This window comes from Lissotriton vulgaris, chromosome 10 (genome assembly GCF_964263255.1).
Source record: "Lissotriton vulgaris chromosome 10, aLisVul1.2, whole genome shotgun sequence".
Taxonomy (NCBI): Eukaryota; Metazoa; Chordata; class Amphibia; order Caudata; family Salamandridae; genus Lissotriton; species Lissotriton vulgaris.
Window position 1 is genome coordinate 36,195,718 of NC_141698.1, and position 25,607 is coordinate 36,221,324.

The 25,607-nt window shown below is 48.3% G+C and overlaps 1 protein-coding gene across 1 annotated transcript in view; it reads right to left on the reverse strand.

Moving 5' to 3' along the window:
* Positions 1-998: 998 nt before the first annotated feature.
* The window catches only part of LOC147684444 (uncharacterized), a 63,796-nt gene continuing 39,187 nt past the window's right edge, over positions 999-25,607 (reverse strand). The window contains exons 6-8 of the mRNA XM_086942346.1: positions 21,819-21,951; positions 17,050-17,146; positions 999-1,295 (exon numbers count right to left, since the gene is read on the reverse strand). Of these exons, the coding sequence (XP_086798472.1) occupies positions 1,249-1,295; positions 17,050-17,146; positions 21,819-21,951 (277 nt within the window). The 3' untranslated portion in view covers positions 999-1,248. The remainder of the gene's footprint in view (positions 1,296-17,049; positions 17,147-21,818; positions 21,952-25,607) is intronic.

Sequence of the window (25,607 nt, forward strand, 5' to 3'; positions counted from 1 at the left end):
CTATCTATCTATCGCCCTCACTCTATCTATCGCCCTCCCTCTATCTATGAATCGCCCTCCCTCTATCTATCATCGCCCTCACTCTATCTATCTATCGCACTCATTCTATCTATCTATCTATCTATCGCATCACCACAGCATCACTCAGCACCACCACAACATCACTCAGCGCCACAACAGCCTCAATCTGTGCAACCATTTAACAACAACTGGTTCAAATATGTTCTCTCAATGTTTCAGACTTTATTACAAATGTCACAAAAAGATGTTACTATTTCACTTCTGTTTTTGGATTTTCGTCACTATAAAATACACTGAACATAATCTTTACAAACGTTATTTACAAAAGTTTAAGCAATTGCCATTATAAATTACAATAACTTTTATTTAAGTATTAATTATTTTAAAAAAAATTAAAAGCCATTGTTAGTTGTAATATCAATATGTCTAAGTCACGTAAATACAACCCATATTGCATTACAAATGCTATAGGTGTCACATTTGCGAAAGTTAAAACTATTGGCATTGTAAATGACAAAGCTATTAATTTCGCTATTTTGAAAACCAACACATAAATAAAAAAAATGTCATTTACAATGCCAACAGCTCAAACTTTCCTAATGCGAGACCTATTGCATTGCAAATGCTTGTTTTTTCTTGCAGTGAAAATTCAATGCAACCTTTACAATAAAGAACGAGCTGTCCGGTGGGTCCATCTTCGACACAAATGTGTACTGTTCGGACCTTTATTTCACTAACGGTTCTGGCAGATGTAGGTTGTCGTTTGCCCCGAGAATAACTGAAAGAGAATGTCAAGCATGTGGGTAAAAACTTTGTTTATTTAATATTGTAAAAAAGAAATCTGGCTTCATCACCCTGGCCACTTTGCTTTGTTTGTTCTTCGTTTGCTGGCGTTTGATAGTCAAGGATTTTAGAAGTAGATACACATCCATATACGACCATAGCGGTTACCACCCGTTCCATAAGGGTTTGGTTCGAAATACACTGGCATGCCACCACCCTACTGTTGGATTTGATTGGCTGACCCAAACCCCCCGCCCCCCCCCTCCCCCCAAGAGTTCAATGCCCCAGTGTAAAAGCACAGCTTCCACTTCCGGCCTCCTAATCCGGCCCCCATAGCTCGGTTTGTCCTTTTCCTTTCTGTAGCTCCCAGAGCTTTGCCTTCTAGGAGGACTCCACCCTCTGAAGATGTGTCAGGAAGGACTCCTGGCTGCACCTTCTCCGTGCTCACAGCGCCCGGTGGAGGCCTTCAACAAACTCCAGGTAATACGGGTCTGGGAGGGAGAAAATCAAAATACAAGAATTGAGGATATTTGTCTGTTTCAAAGCGAATAAACACTAACGTTACCCAGAACGTGAGACTAAGTAATGCCCAACCCAGAAGTTTAGCAAGAACTATTATGAGGCAACCCTATTAAATGCAGGAAAAAACAATAGTTTAAAGCCTAAACCACCTAGGGCTCGTGTTCATGATTCAAAACCCACTTTGCGACCGTTTTGCCCACCTGCTGATCCTAAATCTCGCATCAGCACAGCCCTCGGAACTCCTGGTGGGTCGCGGGTCACAGGAGCAGAGCGGCACTATTAACACTGTCTTGTACACTCGGGGAAGGGGGGGGGGACTACAGACCCCAGAGTGCACCAGTGCTTTGCCCAGCTGCCGCGAGTGAGGAGGGGGAGGCGTCACCAACGCTCTTATAGCGCAGCCTCTCCCACCACGGCGCGGGACGCAGCCCGGACCAAGGGCGGGCCCATCTGAGCCCGTCAGAGAACGACTGAGGCTGGGCCACACCTCTTTCCATCACCTCTCACCATCTCTCTGTGAGTCCCACCGTATGTACACTAGCTCCTACTGAGCTTTGTTGAACAGGACCGAGACCTTGGGGGCTCCATAGAGGAAATTTCTAGATTGCATGCTATTTGAAGATCTGTGGATCTGTGGAGTGAATGCTTCTTCCAGTGTACTGATTTACATTAGCTGGTCTTGTTCCAGGATCGGGGAGGCCTAGATAGTAAACGATTATGGGGAAAAGTACCCCCCCCCCCACCCCCACGCACAAGGCCATCCACTAGGCAGAAAGCCCCTATTCAAACCCCTATTATTCACTCTACTGCCAACAAGCAATAGGAGCCGTCTCCAGTGAAATATAACGCACTGAGGGACGACTTGCATTAACACCAATGCTTCCAAGTATCTCTCAAACCATGGAGCCACAAGACCCTCGTTCACCCCAATTACCAGTTGTCCCCACCACTCTAGAACTATCGCCTGCCCTAGATACTCTAGTCCTCAAAAATACCAGCAGGATCGGCACGGGTGGGGTTGCACAAAGGAAAGGAGCCCCTCGAAAGCCAAATGACCGTAAGGAAGGTAAATATGCGAAACGCACTCCAGGGGTAGAGCCAAACCAACTGCCAGGGGGCTATATTTCTGATGAAAGTGCCAACAAAACTTCTGAGCCCCCAGTATGGGCATCGCACTTGTCAATCGAGCTCAAAGCATACTTCGAACACCTCATAAAATCTGAACTCGAGGATGCATTAGACGTATTGACAAGTTAAATACACTTATGGACTCATGGGGAACTAAAATCGACGCTGTATTGCATACCATCCAATCTACTAAATTCCCAAATAGGGTAATTACCCCCCAGGGAGTTCAGACAACCTGGGCGGTTTGCACTCAGCAACCCTCCTCTGAAGGGGAAACATTTGTCGAGCAAACGAATTTGTCCACCGAGACAAACTATCCAGCTAAACAAATCCAACCCCTAGTTACTTTACATCATAGGGCGCCTCATCCCACTGACAATGCCCAAGATCGCAGGGCTGCGATAACCACCCCTGACCTACCAACCGAACACCAGGCCCATAGAACTCACGAAGAAATCCATCTCACTTTAAGCCAAGGGAAAGAAACACCACTCTCCCTTGTATAGATCTGCCTCCAGCATCAACACCATATGTTGTCATTTTAGCTGGAGTACCAGAGCTGGTAAAGGGTCGAGGGGAATCATATTCGGAATTGAAAAATAAAACCACGTATCGGCTAAATAAATATAGGCCGCTCCCCTATACAACACATAGCGAAATTCTATTCACCCGTAAGGTTAGTTGGTTGAGGCAGAGACAAAAAGACATTATGGGGGACTGTGTTCTAATCAATTTTAGAGACAGAAGGGCGGTCCAACATATCCTCGAATGGGGGCCACTTAGGGAGACAGGATGTATTCAGACACTGCCTCTGGGCTACTTTTACCCCCCCATGCCCCCTGATAGACAGAGTGGGGAGCGTGTACAAAAAATGGGAATTGAGAGCCCAGAGAGGCAATCCGCCAAAACCAGGACAGGGATGGGAAAACAAAATGACATTTAATATCCCTGTTAGTAATAGATTTAGCTCCCTAGACCTTATCTCTCGTTGGAAAAAATTAGAATTTTATCAATACCACCCGAGCCCCAAAACCCTGAAGGAACAGTGAATGGTGATCAATTTGCTGAGAATAGCCATGAAGCTAGCGCATTAGTTGGTACTTCTAGTGTACTTGCCAGGACGCTAGGCGACCTAGGCTGTATTATGCAGAACGAGCTAGGGTCCAATGAAGAGGCTAAAACTCTCCTATAAGATATGGGAGTACCAGCTTATCTATGCCACCAGCTGAAGCGTTTGCATCAGAATACGTATGCAAGAGTAAGATATGGTAAGAAAGGGGAATTGACACCTCCCTTCCCTGTAGAGAAAGGGGTGAGAAAAGGGTGAGACAGGGTTGTGTGTTGGCCCCGACCCTGTTCTCCCTCTTTTTGAATGGCTTAATTGAAACCCTACAGGCAACAAAAGATATATACTCTCCAAGGTTAGCAAAACGCAAAATACCAGCGTTAATGTTTGCAGATGATACGCTACTACTGTCCAAGACTCCTATGGGGATGCAGCAGGTTCTGGTGGAGTTCTGCAAATTCTGTAGGAAGAGGGATTTGGAGATAAACCTCCAAAAAACAAAATATATGGTGTTACATGCTAATACTAGTAACTGCCCACACCCTCTAATGGAAGGCAGGCCCCTAGAAAGGGTGTCTATTTTTTATTATTTGGGTATCACACCCAATGATAAGATGGATTGGGGGACCCAAGTAAAGAAAGCTAACCTAAAATTGACACAGTTTACCGGGGGCATTCTAAAAGTGTACAAAAACTGTACCCAAAAAGTCATAAGACCACCTGCAGAAATTTACAAAGTCCAGGCAAGGGGTGCGTCAACATATGGAGCAGAACTCTGGGGCCACTGCTTATCTAATATACTATCTATTACATGGAATTCCTTTCTTAGACAGCTTATGGCCCTTCCCAAAAGCACTCCTTTAACACTGCTAAGGATGGATTTGGGTATTGGCCCAATTGCTGATTTGATCGCCTCCCAACCAATTTTATTTTGGCGCCGTTTATGGAGTACCCCATAGCTATTAAATTATAGGGAGGAACTGAAGGATGTTATGTCCATCTTGGGAGAAGGAAATATTCCATGGCTATCCTATATTAGAAGGACATCCCAAGCTTTGGGGAGGGCAAATATATGGCAAACTCCTGAAGAGACCTGCCCCACCATCCCTAAAAAGTCCCTATCTCTTGCCCTCAAAGATCTTAAATTTGCACAATTATCCCAGAGCAGTAACTCATGCAGTTTGACCTCCAGGTTTCTGGATGTCAAACAGCAATACAAGCTAGATCCAGCTCTGGATAACATCCAGCCAATTCTCGAAAATAAATTGTATTTTCAATTCAGATATGGTGTGCTCCCGCTCCGAGCATTTACAAACAAATGGAAGGGAGCCTCCAAACTGGACTGCCCTGGGTGTATGGCAACTGAAGAGACAGAACTCCATGTTCTCCTCTTCTGTCCTGCCTCTAGAAGGTCACGATCTAAGTGGGTCCTCCAGTTGTGCAGAAATGTGGGGATTAGAGACCACACAGAGGCCTATAGGCTATTAAAATACGAGACACACCCATTATTTGTCATTGCCACGTCTACATTTTTGTTTGTGATGTGGTGCATATGTCGAGGCGTTATAAAGAAAAAGAGCTCAGGAAGTATCCAAGTGTGCTCATCTATTGACTATGCTGCTAACCTAAAACTGTATATGTTCTTATTTGAAAATATGTCAGCTATTTTTAAGTTTATTTTTTTACGTTTTAAACAAAAAACATACTTATTGTAACGTTTCTAAATGTTTTTTATTGTCCTTAAATATGTGATCATAGTCCCCTGGTATTGATCAACACTGAAGGTTATTAAATATCGAGCGAAGAGTGGCCCAGGGGTCAGAACACATTCCAAAAATATGGTTCTTAAGGACACTCTGCATTATTCCCCGATTGCATGAATTACTGTGTACTATAACCTCTTGTATTGTATGAATGTTTTAATCAATTGTGCTTTTATGGCTGTACAGCCGAAATAACGTTTTTTTGACTGACTGATTCAAAAACATTTGATTAGACTCAGACAATGATTTTAATTCTATAAATCCTATCACATTACAGTTTCTGCAAACAACGACGCATACATCATGGTAAATCACACCAGTCCAGACAGCTTTGCAGCTCGGCGCGTCCTCACTCAGGGAGAGAAACTCTCTGAAGACTCTGGAAGGAACGAACTCCAGGGCTGGGCGGACTCTTTTCTTGATCTCCCATTGACTCTACATTATTGTCCTGATTAATACTTCTCTCCTCGCTGATTCTTCCCTTATATTCTGGTTGGTTTCCTTATTCCTTTGTCTAATACCTTATCGATTTAATTCCGAGTGTTAAAAGTGGTACTTGTTACCTCACAATGACTCACAACACAAGAAGGGACAACAAGTGCACAGTTTAATGAAGATGGGAGGGGAGGGTGGGACTAATTCCGGCAGGGTGAGTGCCTGTGTCCGACAGGTTTCCACTGCAGCCGGTGATCTGGGAGGTCTACAGTTAAAAAGCAGCTCTAAATAGTTCAGCTGTCAGAAGTGTCCAGAGTCACTTGAAGCTGGATTCATGTTTCAAGGCTTGTTGAGTGAGTTTCAGTCTGTGGCCCTGGATGTCCAGGGATCTGCCTCAAAGTCCCTTCCTACTGAAGGATCAGTAATGTGCCAGGTGGGTGGACAGGCAACAAGTCTGGTTCTAAAGTAATGTCTGTTTCTGCAGACATTCTGGGCGTTTCACCGAGCTAGTGTTATGGACGGTGCAGTGCAGAGAGCCTTGCATTTTATTCTGGTTTCTACTGGAAGCCTTTAGAGGGCTTTCAGAGGAGACCTGATGTGTTCATGTTAGTGGAGGTTCAGGCACATTCTGGTGCTTGTTTCTGTTGCCCCTGTAGCCTGACATTCACGTCCAGAGAGACCAGTGCAGATGAGGTCCAGGCATGCCATGACAAGGGCTCTGTTCAACTCCACTTAGCGGTTGGCTTGGAGTAGTGAAAGCATGTTTTTAAGTAGAGAGTGCTGGAGACTTGGGGAACAAGATTTCAGAATCAAAAAGTATCCGCATGTCTTTTGGGTATTTTATGGAGCGGTTCCAAGACTTGGGGGTGGGGCAGCATGCGACGGATAGTGTGGCATGCTCAGTTTCACCCATTTTGAGGAGGATCTTGGGATTGGTTCTGCTCTTGTAGAGGAAGCTCTCCTTTGTCCAGTGATGTACATGGTCCAAACAGAAGGTGAGTTGTCTTCTGCCCCTGCATGGCGTAATGTGCTTACCTTTGTTTCTAAATTGCTCTGAAATATTTGGGCTTGAATTCCACGCAGGCCTTGCGGTTCTTAGGACTGTGGTCTCTTGGTAGGCAAAGGTTGCACGCCTGACGATTGTCCTTCTGGGGAAACCTTTGGTGAAACTCCAGGCAGAAGCGAAAGGGTGTGTTCTCCATTTCACTCTGAGAGGGGGCCCCCTGCCCGTGCATTGTCCGCTCTTCCTTCGACAGGTAATTCCCTTACTTCTCCACTGGAAGAAAACTCTGACTGGATTTTTCACTAACCAGATTTTTCTTACGATCGTGGTTTCAATGATTTCACTCTGGAACTTCGACATTGCTTTTGGCATATTCTTATTTTTTCAAAGACTGGGTAGCCCTTAGTGATGTTTCTAGACCCAACGGCGGAAAAAAGAACCTGAAGATGGCGACCACCTGTAGAGTCTTCTGGAAAGAGGCGTCTGACGTCAGGCGAGGATCACCAAAGCACTAAATGGTGAAGACAATCGACGGCCAACAAAAAAAAGAAAGGGAAGGAAAAAGGGACCAATACACAATGAGAGCTCTGGACCCATCCACTAGATGGCAGATTAATGCAACAGCATGTGAATCCAGAAAAGATTCAAGCTGCAAAACGTGTTCTTCTGAGCAGCCGAGTTCTCAACTTTTGAATAGATACCAAAGCAATACCCATTCGGAGGTGGGTCTGTGAATAGACTCAAACCAGAAAGTCCTTCAGGACAGAGTGGGCAAAATGCCATTCTCAAGGAACCTGAATGTCCAGATGATAGTGCTCCAAGAACATGTGGAGAGGTACCCACATAGCCGCCTTGCAAATGTCTAGGCAGGGACTCCATGTGCAAATGCAGTGGTAGCATCTTTAGCTGTGGGAGAATGAGCATTGAGACCTTTTTGGCCAATGTGTAGCAGAGCTTGATCCAGTAGGAGATGGTTCTCTCCTGCACAGCCTTGCCTTTTTTGCTCTAGTGAACCCCACAAAGAGCTGACCATCTCCCCAGTGATATTTTGCATGATCTATGCAGAACATGTTTGGCAGGGAAGAAGGTAGTATATGGTGGATTAACACAAAGAGCTTGAAGATAACTTACACTGCATGCATAGGTGAGAGGAACAAAGTCTTCATAGTGAGGAGCTGTAAAGAGCAGCTATGAAGAGGCTTGAACAGAGTACACAAATAAGTAAGGACTAGGTTGAGGTCCCATGTGGGCATTACAAAAGGAGAAGAGGGAAAACATTTATTGTAGCCCTTTAAAAAAATCTGCATCACAACCGGTGACTTAAACAAGAAGGGCTGATCTGGCAACTGCCAGAAGGCTGTAAATGCCAAAAGATCTTTAACCATGCCCAAAGAAAGGCATTGCCAGGCAAGAGACAAAACAAACAATTGAACATCAGATATCTTGGCCTGGAGGGGGTCTATCTGTTTGCTGCATCAAACCACAAATTTGTCCAAAATGCAGGCATATATAAATTTTGTCGAAGGAAGCCTGACTGACAAAATTATATCAACCAACTCCAGAGGCAGGTTGAAGGTGTTAAACTGTAGCCCCCCAGTTTCCATGCATGAAGGTGGAGATTGCGAAGACCCGGGTGCAGAACCCTGTCCTGTTACTGCAACAGAAGGTCCTCCCGGAAGGCGGCCTGATGAAAGGTCATGTGCTCAAGCCCAGGAGTTCTGGAAACCATACTCTTCGTGCCCAATCCGGAGTCACTCAGATCACCTGGACTTTGTCGGTCCTGGTCTTTGCGAGAACAGGGGGCAGGAAAGGTATCAGTGGAAAGGTGTAGGAAGCTGGCTCTCTATATAGTGTACTAAAATGAAGTATACAGTGCAGAAAGTCCAGTGGGTCCTCATTTGGTTTACAGGGGCTAAAGTAGATAATACTAATGCTCGCTTTTGTGGCAGTGTGGAAAAGCGGTTAGGCTTATCAGAGGGAAGTGCTAAGCATCTGTTGTACTCACAAAGGCTATAAATGAGACACACACATAAAGAGTAAATCCGAGACCAATTTAGAAAAATAACACTTCTTTTTAAATGTATTTCAAACTCAAGAACTTAGTTTCAAGGTAAGTACAGTTTTCCTAAAAAAATATGCACAGGTAAGTAAAGCGTTTAAACCTGTGCACTTTTACACATAATGCACTCCAATGGAAGGAAAAGTCAACAATGTGTAAAAGTAGGTACAGTCGGATTCAGGGGTTCACCTTTGGGAATCTGAGTAGTAGTAGGCCAAGGTTCAAAGTACTACCAGCAGTTCTTCGGGAACCACCCGAGTTTTAATAGGAGAAGGAGACTGGTGAGGCTAGTTTCTTCACAACTGAGAAGGGGATCACCTGAAAAGAGGCTGTAAGGGGGACTTGCGAGCAAGTCAAGGGCTCCCAAATAGGGGCTCAGGTCGCAAGGGGTCTTGGAGCACAATGGCACAGCAGGATCTTAGGGACCCAAGCCAGGGTCTCGGGAGCAGAGGGGTTTGTTCAGCTGGCTGGGTGCGCAAAGATGCACCTCGCGGGAGGGGCAAACAGCTGGCAGGGCCAAAATGAAAGCAGCTGGGCACCTCTCAAAGTGGGTCTTCAGTGACGCTGATGTCCCACGACGGCCGATTGGTCCTGGTTCAGTGAGAATCCGGACAGGACTTCCACTGTCTGTGTTTGGTGCAGAGCGCCTGGAACAGCGGGGGTTGGTGCTGCAGTGCTCCAGTTGGTCATGGTATCGTGGCGAAAAGATCAAGCCAGGCTTTACGCCACCAATGTGTGTAGTTGCAATCCATGATCTCCTAGGCACCGACAGCTGAGCTCATCCACTCTGGCATTTCATGATTATCCCAGGTGGTTCACCACCAGGAAAATACCTTTGTTGTGCAGCTCTTCCCTGTTTGCTGTAGTACCACATGGTGGGGTTGTTGTCTGTGAGCACCTGCACCAACCTCCCCTTGAAGGAGGTCAGGAAGGCTTTCAACGCCAAGCAGATGGCCCACAGCTCCAGAAAGCTGATGTGGAGCCTGCCCTTCACCAGAGGCCTCAGATCTCTACCTGTCCCAGGAGGCCGTCCCAACCCAGAAGCGATGCATCTGTCACCACTGTCAACTCTGGGTAGGGAAGGAGAGGACCTTGAACTGACCCTATTACCGTCCAGTAACCACCACTGTAGATCTTTTGCAGCCTCCTCCGAAATCTGAACGTGGCAGGAGAGGTCCCTTGATGGTGGGTCCACTAGGAGTGCAGACCCTGCTGCAGAGCCCATATATGCTACCTGGCGTGCTCGACCAGCAGAATGCAGGAGGTCATCTGTCCCTGTAGCCTCAGTCAACTGCACTGAAGTCCAGGACCAAGCCTTAAAGATGGGACCATACCCTGAATGAATTGGACTCTCTTTCGCAGGGCAAAGGTGCAAAACTGAACCGTATCCAGAATGGCTCCAATGAAGGGGAGTGTCTGAAAAGGGGTCAGGTGTGACTTTGGAACATTGATAGTTAGAAAAAAGGATAAGGCGTATCCTTGCAAACATTCTGTAGGAACCGCCTCTTCGAGGTGATCACTTGACAGATCAGTGAAAATCAGAGGAATCTGCCTCCCACCAGGTGGCTGTGTCGCTGCTAGGGAATATAACGAGTGTTATGGAGTCGGTGGAAATTCAAGTGGGGAAGCAGCTCCTCGGGCAGATTTGTGCGCAAAGTCAGACCAGCATTATGTCATGTCCGTATCGGAGAGGGCAATCGGAACCGCCGCTTCAGGTAGCGAAGTCAGCATCGGCATAGACATCCCCAAGGCCGTTGTGTGTCATGGTGCTGGCTTCGGAGTCAGAAGCATGATAAGCGTAGAGTGTCTACCCGGCACCAAAGACCTTGTGAGGACTGAAAGAGCACCAGAGGGGCTCAGCAGGTATCCAAAGAGCCAGAGCACGGCTGTGCTGAACTCTTTGATCAGATGTGGCGCTGCCAAGGGCCCCCGAAACTCAAGACTGTGCCTGAACCAGATGCAGGATCGGCTCTGAAGTAGCCATCTTCGGGAGCAAGATCGAAAGGAGAGGCGCCACCTACGCACTTGCTCAGGCGAATGTGAGTGGTGCGAGGAGGTAGAATCTCAATTCGGCTTCTTACACTTACCTGAGGACTTGGAACAAGATGACGACCGACCTGTGAAATAGCTCCGTCAGCTCTGGGAATGGGACAGAGAGCAGGCCTTGAATGCGGAGCGGGACTTTGAACACCAGAAGGGAGTCTTCCTATGCTTGGCAAAGTAAAGTTTCACCTTGCGTTCCCTGATGTAATACAGGTTCATTGACGTACAGTCGTCACAGGCCTTTCAGTTGTGGCTCGACCCCAGGCACACCTGATGGTGATTGATATTTGTTAGTGATAGTCCCTACAACACTTGAAACTTGTAGTTTTGGGGGAGACAGCCCTTGCACACTGTGAGAAATTTTGTGAAAATATTGAGGAAAGTGTCTCAGAGAGAATATCAGTATCTGGGGGCGCAGAAAGAAAGGAACTGATGACAGCGCGTCCATGGTCTGGGCTGGAAAGGGCAGTAGATTTAGGTTGAACATCTTAACCTTACAATGGGAAAAGGTAGGGTTGCAACGCCCATATATGGAGCTCTGTTACATGGCATCCCAACTGCAGCTTGAATTGCAGTTGTTGGACGAAAGCATTACCTGGGAGACCATTTACTACAAAGGGGTGAATACAAATGTACCACTCCTGGAATTTCTCAAGATGGAGGGTGCATCCCAGGGCACTTTTCAAATACAATCGGTAGGTGGGTCGAGTCTGGGAGGAATGGTAAAAGTTGGCATGATGCACCGGCCATTTGCAGGCAATATACGGATGTGGAGTCACACTGTACAGGAGATGTCAGCGACATAATGGAGGGAGGGAAGAAGATACCGGGGAACCTTCATCCTAGAAACAGATCTGTCACATTTGCTGATGCGCTGAATGATTCTGGAAAGCCTAGGGGAGTTATGCAGAGAGCACACAATATTTGGCAGATGTTTCCCAAAGCCCCAGAGCCAACACACTGATGCTGGCTATACCAATGGCATTAGCACATGTACGAATGCTTGTGGCTAATATATATAGGGCACCAAATAAGGAAAGTGGTGGTGGTGCTATGGACCAAAGACTGCGAGGAACCACTCAGTGAGACAAGGCGTGCACCTAGGTTTTAAACAAGTATCTAGCAATGCATGTTTTTTTTTTTAATTTCAAAACCTTTATTTAGGCGTCACATAACTTACACAGCTTGCAGCCTACAACCCTGGGGCCGGCAGCGAAACATAAGTAGCTAGAGCACGCTATCCGCGTGGAGCAAGCACAGCCGATTAGCCGGCAACCCGGAGGTCCTGCGGCGTGCGGTAACATTAAATGCAATCATCTCCAGTTTCCATGTAGCTTCGCTACCCTCCTCCCTGTCCTATCCCTCAAGGGTTAGGGCAGTCTCTCTTCCGTAAATCACTGTTGCGGCAACCCTGCCAGGAGGTAGATGCATGGTTTCAATTGGGTCCGTCTAAATACCTCCATACAACAAACTTGTCACTGCTCATCTTAAGTAAGATTTATCCTGAATACTCTAACTGCCCATGATTGCCAGAACCCAGAGCAGACTACTTTTCCATGACATGGCAATGTTCACATGGAAAAACTTAATGGTCAGAGGAGATGGAAAAGATAAAACAAAGCTTACTGGAGCTGCTCCTGTAAAAAAGGGTAACACGGAAGAGCTACGCCGTGAACCAAGATGGCCGCAAAGGCTCCCGGCTCCGCCGACCTCCACCGGCGGCCCGTCAATCCTGTTGTCTATCCTCTACCCACGCCCTGGGCCTGGATGTATGAAGGTTGCCTGATGCCAATGGTGCTTTCCCGGATTTTCTGCACACTTCAGCGACAAAGTTATGTCGTGTTCCATTTTTGGCCTATCCCCGGGCTGCCGCCGGGACCTCGATTTTTGCAATACCCAAGGGGGACCTGTTCAATATCGGCTATGGGACCGTGATTGTGGCCGGTCTTCCAGGCCTGAAGACATTTTTTCCACCTTTGAGTCCCTTCTCCTCGTTTATGGATGATGCCGGAGTAGAGACGCTGTGCTGTGCTGCTATCCTCCTAGACCGTGCTGTGGGTTGTGTACCTGACCCTCGTTTCCCGCCCCGGGGGCTGACGGGCTGCACCCACGGCTGGTGTGTGTGCTGAGTTTGCTAGTTTGGGGCGCCCGTGTTGTTGTTATCGCCAAATGTGTGCCCGGAGCCCGGCGTTGTGGGCTGGAGCTTGTGCCCCCCTCCGTCCCTTGGACTCCGGGATGGAGGGGGTGGATTGCGCACCTTCGCTGAGATCCGTAATGGCGGCTATTGGGGCGCTCCAATCGCAATTTACCGGCACATGTGTCTCCCTGGCGGCGAAACTGGACGATCTTTGCTCACGACCGGCCGCAGACGCTACATCGCCGGCACAGAAAACAGCGGTCCAGTTGAGTGAATTGACCCGCCATCTCGAGGAGCCCGTGCGGCAGCCCGACTTTGTTTCTCTGAGTGTCGACCTCACTTTTCCCTCATCCTCTACAGTGCATGGTCGTCCCTCTACATCTCCTATCCGATGGTATATCGACGATGGCTGTACTGCACTTCCTTGTTGAGTCTCAGGGTCCCGTCTACGGGGCTTGCCAATTTCCTTTGTCTCGGCCTGTCTATATGGGAGATGCCGCCATTTTGTGACCGGACTTTGCTTCATCTTCAACGCCCTGATCTGCCACGGACGCTTTGGATGCCTCTGGTCGGATGTGGCTTGGTCGGGATGTGCTCCGGGACGGATTCGCACTGGTCAGGGCTGACTTTGTCTTTGAGGTTTATTCGCCCCTTGCCACTGCTTCGGACCATCTGAGACGCTCCCTTTGTTTGTAACTGATATGCCTTTGGTTATGGATCTCCTCTTGAGACTTGCAGGGTTGACTTCTGTTTCCCTGGGGTTGCTCCGTTTAGTTTTGCCGGGACTGCACCAAATCCCTCACCGGGCTCTGGGTAGGGGGGGGGAAGGGGTGTTCATGGTGACTATCTTACCCGTAATATTGCTGACTGTTTAGTATTGCTTGATGAAGATTGTATTATTGGGGGGGTTGCCGCTGGTGGGGGGTACCAGGTGTCCGGGGGCTTGTTTGTTTTCTCTCCTCCTCCGCCTCTTCTTATATTTTCCCTTCTGTGGGGCAGTTTCGGGGCGACAGGCACGCTGTTAGTGGGTTTGGCCGTAGCCATTACAGGGGTGCAGGGTGGCGGGTGTGGGGGGGGGCTTGTTATTTTAGTTTGTTTTGTTCTATGGTCCCTATCGCTCTTTTCCGTCTTTGGGAGGGTTCTTTCCTCTTTAGTAGGGTTGGCTGTCTCTTGGTCTCGCACCTTTCTTCTTTTTCCGGCTTTTTGATGAGCCTCTGTTTTTCTATTCTTGGGGGGTAGGCTCTTGGGGGTGATCTTAGAATTGTGGAATATTCTACTATGGTTTACTGTCCAATATCGTCACCGTGGCTGCCCAGATTGCATAGATGCTTTTGTCATTGCCTGTCTCCGATACTACTTGGGGAGAAATCCCTTTCGTCTCCTTGGTGCTTTTATCCTTTGAGGAGTGATGTCCTTGTTGTTGCAGCCCCTACCTCTCTTCTAAACTTTTAAAATGAAAACCTCATATCCTATTTTCGAGTCCCACGACCACTCCTTATATCCTTCGATTATATCCTGCTTACTGATTTGCTCTAATTTCTCCTGTTTCATTGACTGTTTTTGCGGCCGGCCATGACGGTTGTGGGCCTGCGCATGTACCTCCTTTTTATGAATAAAGGTTTTCAAAAAAAAAAAAAAAGGGTAACATGATGTGTAGGTTTGGGGTGCTGGGGCGGTAGTGGCAAAACATTGGCTAGCCATTCACTGACTAAGCCCGTGGTCGCCAAGGATGCAATGTTCGGTCAGGGACATGATAGATGAGGCCACGGCGGAGGAAGCCAGATGAAGGCAGGAAGGAGAGATGACAAACTTACTGAGGATTTGGCAGAATGGGCAGCACTACTTCAGGAACTCTCCTTGCACACACCGTGCACAAGAGCACAGGCCCATGCACACACAAAAAGAAGGTTCTGCCTTAGGCTGAGGTGAAAAGAAGTAAACCGCCAGCTACAGTAACACGCATTTGCAATGCAATAGGTCTCTCATTAGGAAAGTTTGAGCTATTGGTATTGTAAATGACAAATTTCTTATACATGTTTTGTTTTTGAATATAGTGAAATTAATAGCTTTGTCATTTACAATGTCAATAGTTCTAACTTTCGCAAATGTGACACCTATAGCATTTGTAATGCAATATATGTTGTATTTACGTGACTTGCATGTATTGATATTACAGTGAGGGTGAAGGGGTGAGGAGGGTGTGTGGGGGTGTGTGAGGGTGATTGAGGGTGAGAGGGTGAGGGTGAGTGAGGGTGTGTGAGGGTGAGGATGAGGATGAGAGGGTGTGAGGGTGAGGGGGTATGAGAGTGAGGGGGTGTGAGGGTGACGAGGGGTGTGAGGGTGACTAGGGGTGTGAGGGTGTGAGCGTGAGGGGGTGTGGGGTGTGAGAGGGTGAGGGTGAGTGAGCGTGAGAGGGTTGTGAGGGTGAGGGGGGTGTGAGTGTGTGTGAGGGTGAGTGAGGGTGTGTGAGGGTGAGGAGGTGTGAGGATGAGGGTCCGAAGTAAATGGTGGCAGGGCAGACATCACAAGACAGAGAGAAGAGACTGCGTGGTGACGGCGTTGGTCAGTTTCAGAATCAGGAGGGGCAGAGTCAGCACAGTCTGCGAGGGATCAATGTGTCTAGAGGCAAAGCATAGCGGATGTAGTATTGCAGCTAGCAAGTCGAGTGTTTTCAAGCTGAGTTTCCCTAGAGACATGGCAACACAGCAACAGCATTTGAGGAGCATATAGGCCATAAAATAATGGATAGTTATGCAAAACCAAACCAGAGACAAAGAATGCAGAACTTAGTTCCGATGTTTGACAGTAACAATTCCCAAGAGAAGCCATTGGATAGTTTGCTATCCCTTTAACATGCGATGTTGCCGGGGGGCCACTTGATCCTACGCTACTGCAGAGGGGGTGCTTCGTAAATATAATTTGCTCTTACCTGCCTCCTCTCCGACGCTTCCATATTTTAAACACCGTATCTAGGATACAAACAGCCATTTCCAAACAAAAAGTCGGCACAGTGCCCGTGAGAGGGGCAGGGAGGGAGGGGTTAGCTGAATATCCCTTCGAATTCCGGAAGAGTCATGCCTGTTGTGGGGCGGGACTTCCGGGGGAAGCCCGTGCCCAGGGAGTTGCTGGCCGGTTGGAAAATGGTGACGCGGGGCTCCCATCCCTGAGGGAGAGCCCCGCGGTGGCGGCAGAAAGGGGCGACCGTCGATGCAAGTGCGGTGAGTGGGGCTTGGTTGTACCGTGGGGGCTGGTGCGTGGAGTACGCGTGCAGTGGCTCGGGGCGGCAGGTGTTCGCGGCTGGGGCGTGTGTGCGCGCGCTCAGATTGCAAGCGCGTCTTCACAAGCGCGCAATTGAGTACGTATGCAGTGGCTGGGAGCGGCTGGTGCGTGTGTGTGCGCGCGCGTCCAAAATGCAAGCGCGTCTTACAAGCGTGACCACAATCTGCTTGTGCACCGGTCTGTACCACTTGGGAAGCAAGTCAGTAACAAAGGATCTCTCGCGCTGCATCGCCAGGCGCGACCTAAAAAAGGAAGGTGCCACTCTAGGCAGAGAAGAAAGAAGGCACACGTCAGGCACAAACAAAATGAAATCATACTCCACGCAGAGTAGAGGGAGGGCATAACCCAGGCACAACCATAGGGAAAACATACTAAGGCACAGAAAAAAGGAAGGGTTCACCCTAGGCAGAGGAGAAAGGAATGCATTACCATAGGTAAACAGATGGCACACGCCATGCACAAACCAAAGGAAGGCGTACCGCAGGAATCGCAGAGAGAGCGCATACCTAGGCACAGACAAAATAAAATAATAGACTCAAGCACAGACAAAAGGCTTAGCACAGGTACAGAAAAGGCATGATAAAAGGAAAGCATAGCCCCAGATAGCACAGAGAGAGAGAGCACACCCTTGCACAGACAAAATAAAGAGCTACACCATGCACAAACAAAAGAAAAAATAGCCTTAGGCATTGATAAAAGTAATGCTTAGTCAGAAGTGCAAGTGAAAGGAAGGCCTAGCCCCAAGCACCATGATGTGATGTCTGCATTCCTCTAGAACAGCACTCTAAACCCACCCTCTGATGACATCACCTTGGTCAGGGTCAATGAATCCATGTCGTATCAGGAAGTCGAGCATCACCAAGGCACAGTTGGGTTTGAAGTCGGTGGTTGCTATGGTCTCTTTCACCTAGGGCCAAACCCCAAAACAAAGAGTTAGGCTGCAAAGGGAAAAAAGTTGAAACAGAAAAGGAGAGGTAAACTTGAAACAATTGTGTTATTGGTCACCGTCCCTGCGCTCAACATCCTCAACTCCAGCCAATGAAGTAGGAATCACAAGCTGAGCCCTGTACCAAGGGACGCCTGGTGATGCCCTTCTGTATGCCAGTTATGAATCTGCAAATTCTTGTGCAAAACTCTCCATCCACGTCTCATTGCTAACAATCTCACTCTGTCGATGCCCACAGCATCTTCCTTTGGGATTACAGACTTTGGCCTTATTTAGACTCAAACAGAAGAAGGTATCACATGCTAAGCGGTGTGCCATGGAACGCCTCGCTAGGTCAGTGCTCTTCTGCATACCAATCATGAAATTCCAGGTACACCTTCTGGTGCACAACTGACCATCTGTGCTTCACCACCACAACAGAGCCCTGGCCATGCACAGAGTTTCTCCCTGTGGTGTTCCAGTGACTCAGCTTCTTCACTCTGAACCAAATGAAGCCAGCTTCACACTTGAGCTCGATGCAAAGGAACACCTAGCCTGGACGGTGCCCTTGTGCTCAACTCTTCGTTTGCACCACACTAGCCCAACACAGTTTTATCTATGTCCAGAGAATCAATTACATGATGCATTCATCACACACCTTACCTGAGCAGTGCACTTCTGTCAACCAGTCTTTAATTTCCTGGTGCAGCTCCTTATGCACCGCTGCCCATCCGCATCTCAACATCCATGCACAGAAGATCGACCTGTGGTGTTACATCCAATGACCTTCTTTAGACTAAACCAGAGAAAGCAGGTATCACATGCCCCTGCCCGCCGCACATCTTCCACAGGGCCGCCGCCATCGCACCCGAACTAGGACGGACCATCAACGCCTCCTTCAGATCCAGCACCTTCCCAGACGACTGGAAGCGAGCAGAGGTTAAACCCCTCCTTAAGAAACCCACGGCCGGGGGGAGGAGCCAAGATGGCGTCCAGGTCGGACGCGTAGTCCCTCGGCTCCGAGGACCGTCACCCTATTCATATCTATCCTGCCGGTGATCCTGACCCGGAATGACACACCGTGGAAGCAGACGGGCTCCGACGGCTTGTGTCGAAATCCCGAGGCTCGCGCTGCACTGCAAGTGGGCGAACCGTCCGACGGCAGGTCGCGGCCTGCTACAGCTCTGAGACCGGGACCTCGAGTGGATGTCGAGACCGGCTGCCAGGTGAACAACATCGGCCTTCAGCGACTGATGTGCTCCGGTCGGAACTTTTTCTAGCGAAATGGCCGCGCCTCCATTCATTGCCCCGCTGGACTGCAGGTACAGAGATGAGTGTGCCCGCCGGCTCGATTGTTTAAGCCGTTTGTCTGTATGAGCCCGGTCTTTCGGCTGCCCAGTGACTGCTTGTTTACTCTCCCGCTGACTGCGGGCGGCTCCCGACCTCTTTGTTCCCTTATCATCGGATGGGGCGGCATCTCTACAGGACAACGTCTGTGGCCTACCTCGGTTCACCTGCCGCCCCCAGCCTCCTGGGGAACTTATGCCCATTGTGAGTAGCCTGGCCTAATTTGTAGCGTCCCTCCTGAAGACTATGGAGGGCGTACTCGAGTGCAGCATTGAAATGTCTGTGCCGCAGTGTGATCGCTGATGTATGGAGCAGCGGGCCATGTTTGGAAGGGAAAATGGAGATGCTCTGTGCTACAGTGACTTATTGGCGGCTGTTGTTTCCCTTCACCGTGATGTGGTGTGTTCTACTCGAGCTCTGGCCAGTAAGGTGGACGACATAGTGTGTGCACTGGGATGCTCCAAAATGGCTGACTCGCAGGTCCACAGTGACTCTCCTTCCTCTATGCCCGCCGGCGACAAGATGGCTGCCTCATGCGCCCCAAGCCTCGGGATGCCTCACGCTGTGGCTGGTGTTCGCCCGGGACAGCGTGCAATTAGTGATTCGCGACTGCGACTGGAGTGTTCTCCCCATCTCATGCCCCCTGTTTCCCGGGGTCCGCTCCGGAGGGGACCGAACACTGAGACTTTCTCCCCAGGCCCGGCCACGCCTTATAACAAGAGAACTGTGTATCTTGTGCCCTTCCTGGGATCGCTTACTTTGCTTGTACTTGGACCTATTCAATACTTGTTGGCTCCTTTGATTTGTTGTCCACGTCCCTTTGGGTTTCCATGATTCGCAGTGGTGGAAAAGAGAGAACGGGCCAGGGGTGAACGCCTATTTTCCTGATTTGGTTGTTTCCTTGTTGCTGACCTGGGCATGTGGGTGGTGTGTTGCTGCCTTTGATTACGCTATGTGTCGATTTTGTGCCTCCAACTTACTTTGATTGTAATGCTTAACATCACCGGACTTTATACTTTGTGCTGTTACCGGACTTGCGGGAGGGTGTAGCTGAGGGACTGGTGGTGGGCTCCTCCCCGCCTTTCTCTATTTAATGAGAGTTATAGATTAGGACCCTTTTCTTACTCTCTATATTTCGGGACTCCTTTTATTGGGCGACGGGCACACTGCTAGGGAGGGGTAGGCCGTAGCCAGCTGCAGGGGTGCAGGGTGGGGGGTGGATGGGGGGGGGGGGTTATTCTTTTTGGTTCTATGGGCCTTCTATTCTTTTTCCTTTCTTTCTTTTCTGGGTTTAGACGTTTCTCTTCTGTGTGGTTAGCAGCGATTCTGGCATTTTATTACGTTGTGTATTTGTGTATCCTGCTCCTACGAGGCCGGAACCAACTCGCTGTTCTGCGATATCCTGCTCCTGTCTATCCTTCAGAAAAAAACCTTCAAAATTAGACCTCAGTATTTCTGTAACAGATCCTTTGCGCTTTCCTATGTTGCAATGTACTGTATCTGCGAGCCCTCGGGCTCTTTGTTGGGATGTATGTGCGATTTTCTATCAATAAAGGTCTTCCAAAAAATAAAAAATAAATAAAAAAGAAACCCACGGCCGACCCAACGGACCTGAAAAACTACCGGCCCATCTCTCTCCTCCTCTTTGCGGCCAAAGTCACCAAGTGAAACGTAAACGCTCAGCTGACCAACTTCATCGAATAGAACTCCATCCTAGACGCCTCCCAGTCTGGATTCTGCAGCAACCACAGCACGAGACCGCCGTCCTTGCTGCCACTGATGGCATCTGCATGCTACTCGACAAGGGACACTCTGCGGCCCTCATTCTTCTAGACCTCTTCGCAGCCTTCGACACGTCTCACATTGCATGCTCGCAGCCAGACTTCTCGAAGTGGGGATACAAGGAGCCACCCTCGACTGGATCCAATCCCTTCTCTCTGGCAGAACCCAGAGGATCAGACTCCCTCCCTTCCTCTCCGAACCCACAGATATCAACTGCAGAGTACCCCAATGATCATCGCTCAGCCCCACGCTCTTCAACATCTACATGTCCCACTTGCCACCATCGTCAGACACACCGGCTCCGCATAGTATCCTACGCTGGCGACACTCATCTCATTCTCTCACTCAAGAAGAATCCCGAAAACACCAGACTCTGCTTCCAGGAAGGAATGAAGGACATCGCAGCCTGGATGAAAAACAACTGCTTGAAGCGCAACTCAGATAAAACCGAGGTCCTCCTCCTCGAACCCTGCACCTCCGCCTGGGATAACACCTGGTGGCCCTCCGCCCTCGGGAGTCCACCCACCCCCACAGACCACGCACGGAACCTCCGCATCATCCTCGACTCCTCCCTCTCCATGAACCACCAGATCAACGCTGTCGCTTCCACCTGTTTCAACTGCCTGCGCATCCTCTGCAAGACCTTAAAATGGATTCCTTTGATTGCAGAAGAAACATCACCCACCCACTCATAACCAGAAGACTGGACTATGGCAACGCCCTCTACGCAAGAATCAACAGAACTCTTCTACACAAACTCCAAACCATCCAGGACACCCCAGCCAGACTCGTCCTCGGACACTGCATCACGAACACATGACCCAACACCTACGAGACCTCCACTGGCTCCCCGTCGAGAAGCGGGTTACCTTCAAACTCCTCACCCACGCCTGAAAATCCCTCCACAACATCGGACCCAGATACCTCAACAAGAGTCTCCTTCCACGTACCCAAGAGGAACCTCCACTCAGACGGCCTCGCCCTGGCAGAGGTCCCCCGCATCCGCAGAAACAGAGCAGACGGGAGAGTCTTCTCCTAAATCGTAGCCAAGACCTGGAACGAGCTCCCTGTGAACATCAGACGCTCCCCAACCCTGCACACGATCAGGATGGACCTCAAGACCTGGCTCTTCGACTGATCCGGAGCTGCAAACCCCCCACCCGCCCTGAGCACCTTGAAACCCTCACGGGTGAGTAGCACGCTTTACAAACACCCTGATTGATTGATTGATGCTGGGGTCTGTACCAAGGGAGGCCTGGCCTGTGCCTACTGTGAAAAAACTCTGGTGCCGGCTTTGAGTGCAGCTTCTGCACAGCTGCCCAAACACACCTCACTTCCCCACACAGCTCTGTCCTTGCCATTGTTTCTCCCTTCTCGCCTTCTCCAGGGGCCACAGGTATAACTTCACCTCCCCAAACAGCCCTGTCCTTGACCTGCTATCTCCCTTCTCACCTTCTCCAGGGGTCACAGGTAGAACCTCACCACCCCACAGCACTCTGTCCTTGCCCTCGCGTCTCCTTCTCACCTTCTCCAGGGGCCACAAGTAGAACTCCTGCACTTCTCCATCTCCCACTCTAGGCACAAAGTCCTGGGGCAACTCCAGGTCAAACACGAACACGCACTCGGGGAAAATGCCCCTTACACTCTCATAGGTGTAGCTGCAAAAATTAAATCGGACACAATTTATGTAATTGTTTACAAGAAACAGTCTAATTTTAATACATTGTATGTTTTGGTGGCTCGGAGATCCATCTAGTGCTAGCAGTTGTTTATTCACTGATATACTAAAAACTATGCTTGCACATGAAGGCCCTCATTATGATGTCAGGCAGAATCACTTTCGCCCAACACAGCATTGGTTATGGGACCAGCCGACACTCGGTCGCAGTCCCTACCGCCACATTAGGATGCAACCAAACACTGTTCCGTCGCATTCCTACATTTTATAATGGGAGCATGCAATCTGCCCGTAAACCAGCAGTAATGCATGCTCCCATTGTAAAATAGAAGGTGCGGTTCATCCCTGCACCCACATGGAAGGCACCCCAAAGGCCCGCCCTTGAGATTACTTGACGCATTCCGACTGGCTCTCTGAGCCCGTCGAAAGCCAGCTAGAATGCCCGGTCAGATTCCTTTCCGACTACTTCATTACAATGGAGGCGGTCGGATTTGGCACACTAGGATGCGGTTCGGAAGGATAGGATCAACGATCAGAGTCTTCCAAACAGCATTGTAATCGGGCGGAAGTGTCTACATTCACTGCAGAGAGCCCCACCTCCAGGCATTACCATAATATTAAAAAAACTGGAAGGAATCTTAAATTCACATCAACACTGTGTGGTTAGTTTCGGACTTAATTTTCTTATACATAAAAATACACAGATTAGTCCCAAAATAGTGAAGGTGCTACAAACCGCTTTTTCACTTTTTTCTTAACTTGCTGGTTCTGCTTTCACCTTAGCAGCACGGCTTAGCTTCAATTAATAAAAAACTAAAAAAAGAAGCTAAGATAAAATCAGTGCATGGGCCTAAAGATTTTCTTAGGAATCCTCCACTAGTGCTACTGAATTCTGGGCTTGCCAAATATCTGATGTCTCTTTCTTTCACCACCCCACACCTTCTGTCTCTTTTTCTCACTCTTCAAGACTCTTTTTTCCTCCCTCTTATCGCCAGTTGTCATTCTCTCTATTTTTATAGGTTGCACACACCAGCCGTGCATGGGTCAGGACTCGCTACACTGCAGCTTACTGAAATCACCTCAAGAACCTTGGAGGCCCTTTAGCGCTTGACCTTACAACCTAGCCTGGGATCTCTTTAATAAGGACACACAGGCGGTTCCTTTAGGCCCGAGGCCATTTTACGTTCAAAAGATGTCCTTAATTTCGGACGTTCCACGGTAACTACACTCTACCGGAATTTTCTTCCTTGGCAAACATACTTCGCATTAAACTTTTTGCCCTGAAGAAGCCAATGTTTGGGCAAAACACGTTGGCTGTCTCAAAAGATGCACACCAAGCGGGTTTGAAATAAAGACATACAAAGACATCAACAAACGACTACTGATTGTTAATCAATTTGTACACCTTGCATAGTGTTACTTGCTACTCGTGTCAATTGCCTCTCATTTTTCTTCTGTGTATATCTCTATTTTTCCTCCTTATTTCTCTCTTTTGTTTCTTTCTTGATCTTGTTCCGGGAGATGATGAAAAATAAGTCCCTGTCCCCCAAAAAGTAAGCACTACGTAACTCCCTTCCGTAGAAGCCACCAACAAAAACAAGAGGAGAGAAGAGAGTACAGGAGAAAAGAGAAGAGGGGAGAACAGAGAGGAGAAGGGGAAAGAGAGGAGAAGAGAATAGAGAAAAGAGAGAAGGGAAGAGAAAGGGGAAAAGAGAGGGGAAGAGAAAAGAACAGAGGAGAGAGAAAACAGAGGAGAAGAGAAGAGAGGAAAGAGAAAAGAGGAGAAAGAAGACGGGAGGGGAGAGGAGAAGAGAAGAGAGGAAATTAATGAGGAGAGAAAAGGAATGAGGAGAGAGAAGAGAAGAGAAGAGAGAAAAAAGGGAGGAGGCAGGAGGTGAGGAACAAGGAGAGGCAAGAGGTGAGGAATGAGGAGAGTCAAGAAGTGAGGAATGAGGAGAGGCTAAAAATGAGGAATGAGGAGAGGCAAGAGGTGAGGAATGAGGAGAGGCAAAAGGTGAGGAATGAGGGGAGGCAAAAGGTGAGGAATGAGGAGAGGCAAGAAGAGAGCGGAGAGATTCCAGAGTGAAAGAGCCATTGTGTCTGGGAAAGAGGAACTAGCCTTATGCCCCTTTGTAAAACTAGCAGTGTTCTCAACGCTGATCACTCAGAACTCCTTCATCCGGAGAACTGCTTTGTGCATAGCCAGATGTGCTGTCCTGGCTAGATATCATGTGGTCAGGTACCCATCTGGTGCCGTCCTAAATACTGAATATGCTCCAGCAGACATAGCCCTCCTCTAAAAAGAAACAAACACAGTTTGGAACTGTCCAACTGGCACAAATGGAGTATTGTAGCCCAGTCTCTCTATGCCTACACAAAACATTACAGCTACTAATCTTGCAAAGTCAGGCAAGAAGACTAAGTGTAAATATTTAAAGAGTCCCCTGGCCATACTGGTTACCCAATGAACATCTGAGTAAAATGAAAAACAAATGTACCAACACAGGACCATCTGGGCAAAGAATGCAATATAAAAGCTTGAATAACAACTATTGGTATCAAGGGTCCAAACCCCATTGGAGTGCCATGCCCACAGATAAAACTGGGCATTTCAAACGACAGGAAGATGATGCTGATCCCTCCGCAAACTCAATGGTTCAATAACAACTATTGCGTCTAATACTGGGCGAGAGACAGCTTTAGATGTATTGCAAGATTCACCCCCCCCCCCCCCTTTTGACCAGCCCTCTTCATCCATTGGCTGTGTCCTTCACATTTTGCTTTCGCCCACAACAGTGGACAGCACGGACAATGAGAAAGCCTGCTTTAGCTGAAGGCTCCCTCTACTATGAGTTACCTCTTTTGCTTAAGCACATGTGGATATCCACCCACAAAATAGTTCACTTCAGTGACAGGAATGATGTGACAATCCCTGCGTTAATTTGATTTTATGTATTTTTGCGATTAGTCATTTTTTTAAACGTATTTTATTTATTTTGCAAACATTATGTCACTATTAGGCAGCAGCATTTTACATGTTTATTTGTATTACTTTTAATGCCTATTGCATTTGTTTGCAAATGAAAAAAGAAACTACACGCTTACCAAGTTCGGTCACATTCTCTTTGCTAATGCTTGAGTTGGTTTTGGTTAGCTCCAAGTGCAGGCGCGAACTGCTTGCTTCTTCTGGTTAAATTTGCAGTCTAGGCACTTTTGGGCGATAATGGATCACTATCCACATGTAATAAATAATTTGAGAGGAAAAATTAAAGGGCATTGTATCCCGCCACTAACCCTCCAGCACCTTTTCTCCACTCCGGAACTAGAAACCTTTTAGATGAAGCTTAAGAGCAACAAAAAGGCATACTACTTGTGTCTGATGTGAGAGGACAATGTATGTGAGCCTGCACCCCAAAACAAACAAAAATTGACCTCAATTGAGGGGTTGCCACCCAGACACCACCTGATAACACAATAGAATAGGGAATTCATCTTGAGAGTATACTCGAAACTGGATGGCAACAAAGTAGGAATCAATCTTAGAGTGCAATCAACCTGGCCCCCAACCTCAGAGAGCACTCAAACTGGACCCCACCTGAGAGCGCACTCAAACTTGTCCCCAATCACAAAGTGCAC